Raw genomic sequence first — 16,622 nt, 5'->3', positions numbered from 1 at the left:
ACAGCGGAGGAAACGCGCGGCGGCTGCACTGATAATTTTGTTGCTTGCTGAAGACGTCCCTCCAGCAAAAAAACGTAGTGTGTGGGTAAAAGATTACATTGATAAGCGAAAGAAATCTGGTGCGCATCATACACTGCTTAATGACCTCCTCACGGACACCACCGCCCACCGACGCTACTTGCGCATGACACCTGACGTTTTTGCGGAACTGGTACAAATAGTTACGGCCAAGCTGCAAAGGCAGGATACCATCATGAGGGAAGCTATTACTGTGGAGGAACAGTTGGACATAACATTACGATGCCTTGCCACAGGTTAGCGCCTTCATTTATGTAGTATCTCCATGAGCATGATGACTTGGCAATCAATCAACTTTTCACTTGTAGGTGAATCCCTGTCGTCCCTCCACTTCCAATATAGGGTTGGAGTGAGCACTGCACACAACATTGTGGATAGAACGTGTGCTGCACTTATTGAATGCCTCACTCCCAGGTATGGCCCACTCCACAAATTATTTGTCATGGACATAATTAGAAGATACAACCCTTGTGCTTCAGATATGTCAAACTCCCGGCCTGTTCAGAAGAATGGAATGAGGTTGCGAACCGCTTCGATATGCTCTGGCAATATCCACACTGCCTGGGAGCCATGGATGGGAAGCATGTAGAGTTGTTCTGCCCACCAAACAGCGGCTCACTATACTTCAACTATAAGGGGAAGCACAGCATTGTGCTATTCGCTGTGGTTGATGCTGACCTGAACGTATGTACCTATATATATACATCATGGTGTCATCCTTGCATGCCTATTTAAACCCTTATACATTCGTGAAATACTTACAGTTCCATAAATATGTTGTCCTTTCTAGGCCTTGTACGTAAATGCAGGCACGAATGGACGTGTACATGACTCCACAGTTTTCAAACAAACAAAATTTTATAAGAAACTGAAGGCAGGGGAGCTCAACCTTCCCCCACCTGAGCCACTGCCAGGTATTCAGACTAAAAATTCTTTGTGACGACACAGTTTCTAATTTTGGATGTGTATCATGTGAACTGATAGGTAGGGTACAGCTCCAGCCGTATGTGTTTATTGGTGACGCTGCCTTCTCATTGGAGGAAAATGTCATGCGACCGTATCCAGGCTCCGACATGTCAATAGAAAGCAGGAGGTACAACTACAGGTAATAATAATCACCTAAGTACTAACTGATAGTGCCCATAGCATACAGTGCATAAATTTCATATCTCACTGCTGCTCGATTTAAATACATACTATTATGGGTATTAACTGTAGAGATGCTGAAACACAGTTCTTATAGCATCATTCATGATTCAGGTTATTGCATGTATCAGGTATTGCTAAAGTCCCCAAGCTTCATACTGTTTCTTCACGTTTTGCAGACACTCTCGTGCTCGCAGGTTAGTGGAGAGCTTCTTTGGTGTGCTTGCGCAGCGATTCAGGGTCCTGCTCCAGCCAATACAGGCAACACCAAATAATGCTACAACAATCGTACTCGCATGCTGTGCTCTCCACAACTTTTTGAGGCGTGGAGGGGCTGACAGGGATGTCAGAGCTGAAAGTGAATGTAGGGCACGTGGTACCGTGATGCAGCTCAGACAAAGGGGCTATCACGCATCTGCCGCAGCCAGCAGGGTACAAGAAGAGTTCCGTGCCTACTTTTCTGCAGAGGGTGCCACAGAATGGCAGGACGACCGCCTCAGTACACGCTGACTGTACGCAATAAGGAAGCCTGACAGTTGCTTTTTTCAAGATTAGTTTATTTAACATTTTTCTACATGTGTATTATTAAACTTGAAACAAAAGACAAATGTTACATGGTGTCAGTGCTGTGTATGACTTGTGCATTATACTTAAACTGGAAGATCAGTTCCATTATTTTCAACTTTAGCAGGTCCTTCCTCACCTCGTCGATGCCTTGCATGGCATCCACTACAGTAGCACCAAACGCACTTTCCGAAGTTACGTCGTCACCATCCTTCAGAATCTGCAAGGCTCTCAGGAATACTTGCTCCCTCATTGGTTGTGACTCTGCCTTCTTTTTTTTACGTCGTGGCGGTTGTGGTGGTGAGTTTCCCTGCACATCACTGTCACTTGCACAGTCTCTCTGTTGCGAGCTTTCACCCTCTGCCCCCTCCTGTGAATAGAAATCCTGCAAGTGCAACAATTTATGATAACATCTGACATAAACATATACGTAATAGTCTGGGGCATTCAAAAAGGGCACTAATAATACAATTTTAGTTGTTCATACCCTACCTATTTTTCCATTATATACATGACAGTGTATTTTCTAACACGGGGCCTACCATATTGGGTGCAGTGCAGTCGAGTGAGTCTACAGATGGCCCCGGATCGCCAACGCCTTTCACAAACAGCATATCCGTATAGAGCTCCCACTTTGGGGTGTACACGTTGTCGGTAGATGCTCCTGACGGTTTCGACGCCTTCACTTTTGCGTACTCCTTATTGAAATACGTTCTTAGCGCGTGGAATTTGGACTTTATTTCCGGTACTGCGTAAAAAGATCATGACACGAAACGCGTCTCAACTACGCACCAGACTCACCCGGACAGCCAAGCGTCTCGCTCAATACAGCTAATGTGTCGCTACGCAGACTCTTTTTCTTGTAGTCAGGATGTTTCGGCTGGAATAGGAACTGATGCTGTTTGTAGAACTCCAACATTATTCGCTGGTTGTCAGTTGTCCAGCGAAACTGAAAGCAATTAAACTAGCGTCAACAATGCACGACTTTCTTTGCACGTATGATTTGTAGCAGGTTCTGCTTTTGAAATGCAAGCGTGTTCTAGCATGTACAGTACTAATAAAGTTATAAGGACAACCTTGCAACGAATAAATGACAAGCGCTTACCTGTGTTGACACCGCGTTTTCTTCGCCGGCTACTCCTTCCGCCATTTTCTTTTTCTTGACAAATTTCTCTCTCCGCGTCTCCGCCTCAATGTCACGTGGGTGCGACGTGTACAGTCATTGGACAAACTTCGCTGACGTCTGTCGATGATTGACAGGATGCTCGTCGGAGATGCCGGTGAATTGCACGAGAAGCGATTCCCAAACGAAGATGCGCAACTGAGTTGCGCATCTTTGTTCGACCATTCCACACGAAGCATCTGTTTCGTGAAACCAAGTTTCGTGCAACAAAAGATGCATCATGTGAAACGACACTTAGGTAGGTTAGTAGGTGCGTGATGGAACATGTTCGTCATCTTCGAATGGTTCCGACAACTGGGCTGCCGTACCTGATTTGAGTCACGCGGCATCGCGTCACCAGCTCGCGTGGTCCAGTGGATAGCGTGCTGGCCATGTCGCGTCGTGACTGGGATGAACCCGGGTTCGAATCGCGTCATGTGATAGCAGCTCAACTGTTGACGTTTGCGCCAGCCGGAGATGTTGAAGATGTCATGACATTGAATTTCGGAACCACGGAGCGCAAAACGTAGTTTCTCACAAACAAACTGAGCGCTCTGACTCACAGCTGATAACGTAGTATGTTTATTGGCTGGTAATTTGAAACGTCATGTGCGCAGCTCGGCCCCCCGATTGGACGGCAAAACGCTACGTAGCCATGTGACGTATGCGTGGTGGAGAGAGGCTCGCTGGTTACTCATCTTTGAAAGCATTTATATGGGTCAATGAGCTGGCACGAGCCCAACGAAATGTATATTCGGGTATTATGATCTGCGTTCTTTCATGGGGTATCATTATTTCAGAAATGTTTGGTGGCCTTTTACGGCCCCTTTAAATCCGACATTCTACAGAATGCCCCCACCAGGCATTTTATAAACCATGCGAAATTAGCCGGAAAAATATGAAATTGAACTTATTTCATACTTTGTCTACGCATAGAATATGTACAGAATTAGTTGGCTGTAGAAGACAAAGTGCAAAAATGTTTTGTTTCCATCGTGAAAAAAAAGAGAACTACCCGAGTCAGTATCGACACATGAACAGAGTACTTGCACCCACTCTCTTGCCGATAGACACCGATGAACAATCCGTGTGATGATGATTCAGCTTTTAGTGCCGCAAACACAACTTTGGCAATACAGCACCAAACAAAGGTAAGAAACTTCACAATGTAGTTAAAATTAACGAAGTTAAAATTACAAAGAAAAAAAAAGAAAAGAAAGCGATGTCAAGTGGCCTGTGGTGAGTTAATCCAAGAGTGATATCTTATTTATTTACACGTGGCAAACAAGATTTTCGTGCACGAGGCTGCACTTCTTCAGGTTACTAAAAACATGAACATGGTACAGGCAGATACTGCCACGCATCATCTTTGAAGCGACCACGCGGAACTGCAACAACAGGCAACGAGGCGTCGAACGGGCTGAAATCGACACACCGCGCTGATTAGCGAGATCCCTCCTGAGTCATCGGTCCCTTCTCTCGAACCAATCTCAAGGAAAGGACAGATAGACGACTTGAAGAAGCTTCTGTATTTCCTCTTCTCCATGGACGCATGTTTTCTACAACATTCACCGCTGTGTATAAAAGCTTATGAGCTCCCAGCCGGAGCATTCTTTGCCTTACTTCTGTTTGAGAGCAATCGCTCTTGCGTTACGCAGCTGAATAAAGCGTTCGACGATTATTCGCCGTCTCGCTCGTCTATTTCCATCCGTGACAATATATACAGTTGACGGGGGTGTTCTGACATGAGAGGGTAACAGGGTGATGGAAAGGATGGAAATGCAGATAAAAATGAAAATACAAATACGAGGGGTATTCAAGTCAAACTGGGACTTTTCGTTTTTCGCAAAAGTAAAATGAACTTACAGGCGATAAATTAGTTTTATTTTTCAGCGTAATCTCCAGCTGCACTAATGCACTTGTGTCAGCGTTTTACGAGAGCTTGGATGCCAGGAGTGTAGAAGTCCTGACCAGCGCGTGGCAGCCATGATCGGACCGCATTCTTGACCTCTTCGTCACAGCTGAAGTGGCGGCCCCAAGGAACGCCTTCAGTGGCCCGAAGAGATGGAAATCGCTGGTGTCGAGCTGTGGACTGTAAAGGGGATGTGGCAGCAACTCCCAGCCAAGTTCCTCTAAGGTGCGTGTCGTGAAATGCGGCGTTTGCGTGCGTGCATTGTCTTGTAGGAGGAGTCGGACTCCTTTGGTGATGAGGCCCGCCGCTTTTGCTTCAGCGCGTTATGCACATCCCTGAGAACCTGGCAGTAATATGCACTATTGATGCCAGCCTTGTCCTAGAAAACCGTGCCCATGACATTACCAGCAGACGGGGTGCTTCAGAACTTCTCGGGAGCTGGCGAGCCCGGATGCTTCCATTGTTTTGAAGTGCGTTTAGACTCAGGAGTGCAATGGTACGCCCATGTTTCATCGCACGTGATGATCCGATCAATGAACGACTGTCCTTCACTGTCGAAACGGTACCTTAGCTCTTGGGAGATTTTCAGTCTTCTCTGCCGGTCAAACACGGAGAGCTGCCTCGGGACCCAACGGGCACCAACATTCAGGAACTGGAGGTGTTCATGAATGGTAGTGTTAAACGTTCCCACAGAAAGATCCGTCTTTCGAGCCAGTTCGAGACATGTTATCCGTCGGTGCGAAAGAAGCGAAACGCATGTTGGTGACTTTCTAGGAATTAAGGATAAAAAGTGGGTTATAGCGACGGAATGAGGAGACAGTTGCGGAGTTCAAAGGCGACCAGTGGACAGTGGGAACGTGAAGATGGAAGTGGCGTCAGAAGAAAAACAAAAGCAGGAGGTATGAAAAGAAAATTGAGATTACTGACTGATGATTGAAAGAAATTGAGATTACATTTTTTGTGTGTTTATCATTATTGTATTCTGTTTCATTCTATTTTGTGTGATAAATGATATTTACGGGTTAAATAATTGTAGTGGGCCGGCGTGGATGTTCAAACCACGATTCGCGATTTTTAGCTTCGTCTCATTGTTATAACACGATTCAAGGATAACGATTTTGAGGTCTGTACCTAGAGCGTGTCTAGGAAGGTTAAAATGTGTCGAAACGGGTGTAGGAAAAAAAAAAAAACGTTAGCATCCTCCATGATGAAACCTTTAGTCTTCGTAGGTACATTTAAGACATTTTCATTGTATAGTCGGGTGATGAAGCATCCTTAGCATTGCGTTTTTCGAGCATTTTAACTCCGTATTCATCAAGTTCACGTGTAACTTTTCTCATGCATCAGCGAATTTTCTAGACGTGACTGTCTCTATACGCTCCGGTAAGCTGGTCACGAATCTATACAAGAAGACCACTGACAAATTAGACAGCTGCCATACTAATGCTCAGAACAGGAACATCCCCTTTTGTCAATTCACACGTCTAAAACGCATATGCTCTAACGCAGAAGATTTTCCGGCATGCGCTGAAGAAATGTCGAACGATTTTCGAAAACGAAAGTACCCTTCCAACGTAATAAACAATGTTCACTCCACGTGCAAATATCTATACAGATCGGGATAACTTACTTTCACATGAACCGCGGCACCAATAAAATTCTTCCTTACCTTTCCCTTATCCTATCGCAGAGTGAAGCCAACCGACAGGCAATCGGTTTGACCACACTTTCATGGCTTCCACTTAAATCACGCTCATATAAAACCGAGCTGATTTATGGTCATGTTGTTTGGAGTCGAATCGATTGCATGAACTCGGGAACTTCAAGAGATGTCTGGAATATCCTTACCTCGTTGGGAATTTCTGTTACTGCGAAAACTTACCTTGAAGACAGTGGGACGCTCCGCGCACATGAAATACGGTGGCAGTGTGGGGCCAATAACCTTTAAGGCGGGCTTTCCCTTGGCGTCATAGATAGTGAGAGAGGTACCCCAGGTGTTATAATCCTCTAAAATAGAGGCAATTCTTCTTCCAGGAGGGGCTTCGATCTTCAACTCCTGACGGTAAGAACACAGAAGGATTGAGGAGACCGCACAAAAGACAATGCAAGATTCCGTATAGAAGAAAGCGTGATTGAGGATTATGAGTATAGCGAAGGCAGAAGGTCAACGCGGACGTTCCATCCAACTTGATATTATGACTGCAATGTCTTTACTCTAACATGCTCATTGGCGACAGAAATATTTCCGCCTCGTACAGAGATATAGATTAGATATACAGGGTGTTTCCTTTTATGTGCAACAAATTTTCATAAAAAGGGGAGTTGCCTTAGGGCGGATTGATTACTCGATGGGGCTGCTACTAGGAATTTTTTGCCCAATTAGGGGGCTCCTGACTTTACGGAGCGCATTGCAATTGCAACATTAGAGCCCGATCACCACATGATCCGCTTGAACCACCGATGAAGCACTAAAGTAAAGTCAATGCGTGCAATAGGCGTAAGTATTTCACCGCGGCATCCGCTGGAAACAGAAAGTGATCGCCGAAAGAGCAACAGTGACGTCGATATCTCCGCCCTTACTTAACTCTGAGAAAAAACGTCATACGCGATGTTGGCAAACCCTTGTCGCGGCATTTTCCACGACCTTTGTTTTGTTTATCTTTTTCCTTCCTTTCGTTCATTCGTGTGTTGGCAGTCGCTTGCCGAATCAGTCATTCCGTACTGACACAGCACTTGCCTTTCCACTGTACGATAAGCGCTGATATGCAGTGATGATTCGTAAAGCTGTTAAACAAAAAAAAAAAGATTGCGAAACATGTTTTTCTGTGACGCTAAATGAGGGCGGAGATATCGACGTCCTACCGTCGCTCCTTCTTTTTTTTTTTTCCTTTTTCTTTATATGGGTTAAGAGAGGTAAGCCTAGCAAACCTGGCTTGCTTCGCCGACCACCTGAGGTGCGCAACAGAACGGCCGAGCTGAAATGCTAGCTGAGGATTACTTTCGTGCTTCGTCAGTGGTGCGAGTGCATAATGTGAACATCAGGCTTAAATATTATAATAGGGGGTTTTCATAAGTCAGCGCCATCTAGTTTAAGGCGAGCCAACTACGCTGTGGCAGCGCGCGTCCGCCGTGTTTTGGGCAAGGATGGAAGCGTTGCCCGCACGCGGACAGCACGGCTCTGTTGGAACCGCGTATCTGGGGTGATCTTTTGTCGTCCGCCTGATGTCAAATAAGTCGTTGTTAGTGCGCCTTCCGTGTGTGTTGCCCTCGGCTGATTTTAGCGCTTTTAATCCGGTATGCAGTACCAACAGGTCCAATTCCACGTTTTGAGCAAACACGGAGGAAAATGTAGGGAGACAAAATATGCCATTGTGACTTCCCTGAGCATTCCGACGTTGTTGTCAGCAAAACGTTTTCTGGAGGGTTCTAGAAATGAATGATGTCGGAGCAGTGTTGTTGTCACACAGATTGACAGAGAGACGGATTAATGTGTATTGATGCGAGCATGGTGTGTGTTTGACCTGAATGCTGTAAGATTGCCCTCCCATATCCTTATAGGGGCTTCAGTCACTGAGAGGGACCAAGCGACACGTTTTTGTGAATTTGTTTCAGCAGATACGCATGTTTGGGGCGCCGCCATTTGTCTCGGTTACCTTTCAAAACCGAGGTACCCAAGCTTGATTTCCCATAACCACAGTTAATGTAGTAACTTTTGTTTGGTTGGCCGTGTTACGTTTGGTTCCGTGTGACTGCGTCGAAAATGGGACCATAACCATGGTTAGCGCTGCCCGTGTGACGAGGCATAAGCTGCCTCACAGTCCAATAGACTGCCGCTACCCATTGGCTCACAGTTCTAGTTATGTCACTGAGCCACTCATTTACAGATTTCTAAGCCTCCTGATAGAGCACCCCTGTTTATTAGCACACAGTGTGCTGCTACAGTGTAGACAGTAGTTGGCCAATTCCACTTACTTCTAAGTCCACTCATAGGCCCTAACTACTTATTAGTTAATCCCAATCATTGGTTACTCCACTAGAAGCCCACTCATAGGCTGGTATATCACATAGGATGCTCGCCCATTGGTTCAGGACAGCTCATAATTTGGTTCTCAACATGTAGGCTAGACAATTTGCCCATAAATTGCGACATCCGAGACTTGCGATTGCAACTGCGATTGCTACTGCGATTGCGACGATCATTGCGCCTTCCCGATTAAAAGTGATTGCATGTTGATTAAGCAGATGATCAAAGAAACGTTAAAATTATCAATCAGGTGTAATAAATTTCCTTGCTTGACATCTGCTGCAGGGCATACCTGACTCCACCCTCCAAAAGCGCCTTACAACACATTGTAACTACAAAGCCGTCATTTCTCTTACAGTGAACCGCACCATGATGATTGCTCAACATGACGACGAAAGCACATGGTCACTATCGTCTGACGGATTGCTCAACTCGCCAGCACTGGCTCTTCCAAGTATGTCCCAGAAGGAACAGGGAAAAGTTTTTGCGGTCATGGGCTTCTTCCTTCTGACCTCGGGGTGAGCTTTTATTTTTATACATCGGACATTGAAGGTGGCGATGAAATCGCTTCACTACACCGTAGCACTGTGAGTTTTCTTCATCGCTCTGATTTATAAATACTCCAAACATTTTTGATGGAGACCTGAAAACGCATACTATCTATGTCAAAAACGATCATAAACTCTACCGGAAAGCACTACCACATGTTTTCTTGATTATGTGATGAATACAAACTTTTCTCACAAATGAGCTGCACTGCATACACATTATGGGTTTTGCTTGATCATAGATGTCGAAATCATTTGTTCTATTGGGGTGCCAAGTGCGAAGCGAGGTGCGTAGTTTCTCGTAAATCTAATGTGGAATTTTCCGTATTGGGACATACTCAAGAGAGTGAAAACTGACGATTTCAGCAATCTGTCAGACGATAGTGATGAAAATGAGCAAGATGCCTTAAACAACTATGATGATACTGATCATGTGCTTCCATCATCGTATTCAGCATCTTTATAGTGCAGACAAACAATAAACAGTTGCGAGGCAGTTTATAACCCTAGAGACCTGTGGAAGTGACCATTAGGCTCTTGTGGACCTGCCAACCTATGGGTCCTCTCTAGCTAGAACTATGAGGCAGTAATTCTGAAATGCCTTCTTCCACGATGTCCACGTCATCGTAGGCTTGCGTAGGCCTTTGGTAGAAGAAACGGCGGTGGCGGTAATCCCGACATTATAGACGGAGAACGAAAAGCGTGCCAGAGAATTGTACCAGAAAGTCAGTATGCAGGGAAGTTTTGCAATCGTTGCCAAATTAGCTAGCCTGTGGTATCGTTGAAATCACGCGTTCAACACCTTCGTTCGTCATTCCACACTTTATTATCCTTTCTTGTCCATGACGATGAGCATGTCCAAAACTCAAGCGCGCAGTATATCACAGCAGTGAGCAGTTGGGCTCAGTGTACACGCCTGCCATGGAAAAATGCACCGTATAAAGGATTGCTTTCAACCTTAAAAGTTGAAATACATTTGTCGCGTGTGTTTCTCGGAAATCACTGTGCAGCGGGCACGGCTGGGCATGCCTTCTATAAGTTACATTCCATAAGTCCATTCGGAATTATTGTTGGCTAGGGGCGTGCTATGTGCTGAAGTTCTGTTTTAACAGTGGACTGGACACCTTTTGCATACTGGGAAGCACGCATTGTTCTAGGGATCATACATACACTCTTAAAAATGAACTTCACCACATAGCACTCTCCTAGCCAACCATCACCCCGAATGACAACGTTCTCACCCCAGATTTGTTGAAAACGGGAGGAGGAGCCTATTTTGTGCCGTGCATAATGGAACAAAATAGGCTCCCCCTCCCGTTTTCAACAAATCAGAGGCGAGAACGTTGTCATTCGGAGTGATGGTTGGCTAGGAGCGTGCTATGTGGTGAAGTTCATTTCTAAGAGTGTACTTACAGATCCAAATATATGGGAGCGCGTAGTAATCTAGTAATCAGAAAAAGTCTAGTGAGCAGATACCATGAAACCCATTAGACATAACTGCCCTGCTGGAAGCTGTCTCATTTCAAATCCTATGAAAATTTCATTATAGCTATTGGATATCATGTACACAAATCTCATTCAGTGACTGCGAAAATTCTCATCCCCAATAGATAATTTGGGACAAATATTACATAGAAAATGGTGCCATGTTCAATGAGTCTTAATGAGAAATCACAGTAAGTGTTAATGAGATGTAATGCGAAACCAGAGCAAGTATTAATGAGATATAATGAGAAGCCACAGAAAGTGTTAATGGGATGTAATGAGAAGTGGTGGCTTCAAATTCATTGAATGTCCCCGTCATGTCTCATTGAACCAATGAGCCCCAGCAGGATATTTCTCATTGGAATGGTTCTCAATTTCAATTCGCCAGTAGGTTTGTTGTGGTATAGTCACATTAGATGTGTAGAGCTTTTCAATCAGTATAAATGAATTCCCGCAAAAATTAATTAGACTCAGTGTGATTTGGATAATTTACTGGATCAATGCACTACATATTGTATTCTATCACCGCACATATTTCAACTTGGTTGTAATATTCTCAGTCGCAGTGTGCCTTCAGAGATGCGCCATGTTTGGCTAGTAATCCTGTCGTGCATCAGATAGTGAGAAATTGAAAATCTAAAAGATGTAATTAATATTTAGCAATAGCTGAAGGCGCAACCTCCTTCACTCCTGCTTCTTCTCCGGGGAGCACCACATGATGCGCCACAATGCGGTGTAAACCAAACACTAGAGAAGAGGTTGCCGGCAGTCACTGTACAGAAGTAAGAGACAAAAAAATTTGAAGGTATCTTGGACGGAGCAAAGTATGAAGCATTATCCCAGCCCGGTCAGGTCTTGTCATCAATTGACAACTTCTCTTATACATTTAATACCGATGGGGCAAAAGTAGCACAAGTTAAATCAGCAAAAATCAGCTTGGTCAATTCACGTGATGATAAATGAGCTGCCGCAAACTGTGAGGCATATTGTGGTAAAGGAAAGCTGGACATGAACACCTTCCTCGTCTCTGCAGACGATGCAAATGATATTTTCAGTGCCGTGACATTGAAGTCATGAAAGTCATGGAAGCATTGTTAAAAGCAGATTTATTGGACTATGCTGTGTCGACTCCGTATCTCTGCACCCCATGCAAAACAATGTCGGGTTTCACGGGTACTGTGGATGTAGTTGGTGCTACCATGAAGGAGAGTACTATGCCTCAGCCATGGTCCCTATCACCACTAACACCCCAAGAGAATCGACTGGTGAAGCAGCAGTGACAGAGATTCAGCAGTCATTAAAGGACAACTTCTAAAGTATCTGAAGGATCTAAAGGACCAGCTGCACTAATAAACATGCCAGATTTTGAATTTGCACACGGTGTTGTTGGGCGTTGTACGAACTGCTACAGGTACGTGGCTGTGTGAAGCCAACGAAGTATTCTGCAGGGTGTTTACTTTTATTCGTCACATAAACTGTATTTAGAAACTAGCAGAGCAAAATAGACGTCGTTTTTTTGCAGTTGAGTAATATGGACAGGTGAACATTCTCCGGAAGAAAGTATGTAACTACAAGATCAGTAATAACCGAATAATGATTAATTAATTCTTTAATTATGGAATTTCGCATAAAAGCGAGAAGACGGAATATATTCCTCGTTGAAAGCTATTCCATGTGGAAATAAGTGTGAAAAGCGTACCAGTGTTGAAATGTTCTTCGCTAAATTTCGCTCTGCAAATGAGCCGTAACAAGAAATACGCAGTTTGCAAACGCAGAAACGATGTGACTTTCACCTTATCCGGGTGGAAGAGCGGTCTATCTGGTCTCCTACATCAATCAGTTTCATCGCTTCAAATTACGTGGCTCTCTCATTTGGGTTGCATGTCGCTCTTTCTGCGCCAGAAACGTGGTTAGTTCATGTTCCGGCTCATTTGCATAGCGAAATTGCGCGACAGATATTTCAACGCACGTGCGCGTTTGTGTGTGTGTGTGTTTTTCAATATGACTTACTTTCAACGCTGAATAGATACCGTTCTGTTATTTCGCCTTTGCCTAATTAAAAAGCTAATGAACTTTAGGTAATTCATGATCATATAGTTGCATGATTTTCTTCGACCGAATGTTCGCCTGGCCATATAACCCAACTGAAAAATGGCATCTATTTTGCTCTACTAGCTTTTAATAAAAATGTTGTAGCGAATAAAAACAAACACCCTGTATGTTTGCAAGAAACGAACAATAATTATCACCAGTAGAAGAATAATGACCCAACGAAGCTCTTCATCGAAACCACCAAGGAACTTCAGAGAATATAGCTCTTGGAAGGCCTCAGAATGGAAAGGTTGGTTACTTTTCTAAGTTCACCCATGCATATAGGGTATCCTTACTGAAAACTTACATCAGATCGCGTTGAAGCAACTGATTCAAGATAAAATGTTGCACGAGGAAGCTGAAAAGGCTGAAATATGCCAGAAAATTATGAAGTGACAATGAGCACTAAATTGGAAGATTTATTATAAGAATGTGAGACAGACTGGCTGCAAATGATGCGAACTCCTTTAAAAGAAAGAAAAGTGCCTGAAAACGGAAGCTAAAACAATGAAAACGCCCCTCTGCTTTATTAATTTCGGATCCAAAGTTAATCCACACTAACAGGTATGAAAACAGATATACTACAAATATCCAGTGTACATACAGCAACAGTGACAACACTATAAGGAGATAATGTGTGAGACAATTTGAAGCAGGCAAAATCTGATACATGCATATGCGAAATCACGAACGACACTCCAGTAGCACCTTCTCATTTATTTGTCCGACAAAGTAAGTCCGTCTAGTGCAAACGGGATGATGGCACATCATGAAGGCAGTTCAGAGAACTATGGATAAATATCGGGTCACTAGAACACCTCTTGGTTCGCATTTGGGAGTTGAGGATGAAGCGTCCGAAACACACCGCTTACCTTTGTGGTAACAGAGCTCGTGCACGGGTTCAGGAACAGAATGCGTGACGGAGCACCTCACTACACAAATGTAAAGACGTTTAGATTTTTATACGGTCGGCGGAGCTGAAGCGAAGGAAGCACCATCTAATTTACCAGACTGCATCTCAGATCCTACACGCTAACAGACGTTTCCAAGTTCAAAACATGTTCTGAATTGATGCCGATGGCGCTCGGTCGCATACGACGGCGAGAGCATTATGGCTGTGGTTTCGTTTTGACAGACTTGCAAAGCTGAAGTGTCGCAGAGTAAAGCTGTCGCAGTGCACAATCAGTTTCTTGCAACCTACTCAGGAACGCGGAGTTGTGTGCATAACTTTGCACACGTTTCGGTCTGTATTTATTTTATTATCTTGTTTATTTATTTATTATTAGAATTATTATTCTTATCTGGCTTATTTTATTATTTCATCAATATGTTTTGTTGTATTTGAGCATAATTTAATATGTACACGTTGTGCAATTAATTTCGACAGTTCTTTTCTTTTTTCCTTATTTTTTCGCTTTATATAAGCCCAGCTTATCTTTACAGCCAGGAATCTAACACTATCTGGCGTACTCGCTGGAATATCCCATTTCCAGTTCTAATCCAGCATTGAACTCTCGTGGTTTTCGAATGGCAGTTGGATGGTTTCAGAATGGAAATTCAACCTGCACTGACCCAGCATAGAAACTGCCCCGGCCAGTCTTTTCTTCTTTCTTTTTTTTTTTTAGGCTTATCCTTGTGTTCGCGTGCGAAATAGAGCTTCTCAATTGCAATTAGTCAGTGTCCTTCAGTTTTGATTGTTTGACTCACATTGCAAAAACAACCGTTTTCAGTTTTGGACCTATCGGTGCCCTATTTCAGTAGCTGCTTTGATTATGCTGCGCAACTGTTTGAGACCAATTTGCTGCAACATGATTTTAAAGTTTTTCGTCTGCACGGGCACATGGGAAAGGTGTAGGGCTCGAGACCATTAACACATTAAAAAATGCAACGGCAGTATTGCTTTCATTATCCACCGCTTACGAGCGAATGATCGCCAAAGGGGTCGTGTACAATGTCACTACAGATCATATTAAATGTCAGAGGACAAACAACAAGATAGTTTCTCTGGACGGCGGGTCATATGCCGAGATTATTCTCATTAGCTTTCGCCAAGAGGGTCAGGAAATGGTAAGTTCACTGACACTTTCGGAATACAACAGTGTTCGGAACACACGTAACAATATGCTATGTTTCGCAGTGAGTAAGAATACCTTCACTTGTAGTGTTGGCATGTAGACGTATGCGCACGGCACTAAATGAGCAGTTTGTGGTGACCAAGTTGCCAAACAAGATTGAATATAAGTGATGACTACCGTTGCGAAAAACCGTTTTTCCTTTCTTGGTAAAATTTATTTCATTGCATAAGTATCATTCAAGTTTTTAATTGTATTAGTAGTGCGACAATCTTGAGATAACCATTTATGTCTTTTGTAGCAGTTTTTTTTTTTTTTTTCTGAGATAACGTAAGCTATAACCATCATCTTTCTTACACGATGTCATGTACCGTGTTTTTGATATTTTCTTGTTTGGAGTATACTTACAGTTGTCACACACAAGCGTACATTATTTGTATCTGTTTTGCTATATATTGCTTACACAAGTCTGTTCACCACTTGCAAACACAATGTGCAAAACTATGCATGGGTAGAGAGCATACTTCACTTGAGGCACTCCTGCGTATTTCTATATGCATGCTCCCGGGGGGAAAAGAATATTCGCTTTCACTCTCATGCAGTGCAAAAATATATATATATATATATATGGATTTTAATGTAAGCAATTTAAAACTGGTCAGTTGCGTAGTTTGTGCCAATTGAAGTGTGTAGGAATTCAAACACGTTTCGAATAGACGATATTTTAAATTAGAATGATTGACTTCTGTATTCACGTTGCTCACCAACTTGCTCTATCCCTCGAATGTGTCTTTCAGGATCTTCATCCTTTCATCTATACATAGAGCAGTCCTATCCGCACAACATGTTTGCTAACATTAATTCAGTTGACACAGTGATCATGATGATTCGATGCTAAACCAATTGCTCAATTCGTCGTTCTTCTGTGAAGGGGATCTTCATTGCACAACACGTCGGTTCAGATTGCTCCAATTGGAAATCGCTGTTTTTCATTGGCACCCAGTGAGCTAATTACCTGATTTGGTTCTTGATTTCCTACGAATTTCTTCACCAGAACACCTGTTAGAGCTCTAAAACATGAAGTTATCTTTCCCTCAACACTTCTCATTACTTCAGTGAGAAGTACCAGCGTTAGTCACATTAAATGAATTGCGTGTCTCAGTTCTCATTGAAAGTAATTGATTCTCATTAAACAAATTAGATCCTGGTTCCCTGGAAGACTCCTTCTCTACAACATCCGTTAGAGCGCTCAAACGTAAAGCCAGCTTTCCCGCAACACTTCTCATTACTTCAATGCGAAATACCTGCTATATTCACATTAAATGCATTGGATGCATAAATTCTCACTGAAACTCACTGAAACTGATGCGGGCGCTTAATGAGATCGGGTCTACTTTTTCCAGCAGGGTGACCTACATCTAGTTATGCATAGGTCAAGTAATGCAGTGGATGCGCAAGGGATGGACAAGGACACAACCACTGACCTCTTCACTCTTCACGCAACCCCTGATGCAAGTTTAATGAAACTGTTTTACGTGCA

General features: G+C 43.5%; 1 protein-coding gene across 3 annotated transcripts in view; it reads right to left on the bottom strand.

Moving 5' to 3' along the window:
• The window catches only part of LOC135369816 (phospholipid scramblase 1-like), a 92,078-nt gene that overhangs the window by 29,177 nt on the left and 46,279 nt on the right, over positions 1 to 16,622 (bottom strand). For all 3 annotated transcript variants that reach the window (XM_064603357.1, XM_064603358.1, XM_064603356.1), the window contains one exon: positions 6,745 to 6,918. In XM_064603357.1, the coding sequence (XP_064459427.1) occupies positions 6,745 to 6,918 (174 nt within the window). The remainder of the gene's footprint in view (positions 1 to 6,744; positions 6,919 to 16,622) is intronic.

The sequence above is a fragment of the Ornithodoros turicata genome, chromosome 10, assembly GCF_037126465.1.
Source record: "Ornithodoros turicata isolate Travis chromosome 10, ASM3712646v1, whole genome shotgun sequence".
Lineage (NCBI taxonomy): Eukaryota > Metazoa > Arthropoda > Arachnida > Ixodida > Argasidae > Ornithodoros > Ornithodoros turicata.
The sequence above is the reverse complement of the archived record's forward strand: the minus strand, read 5'-3'. Positions and strand labels throughout refer to the sequence as shown.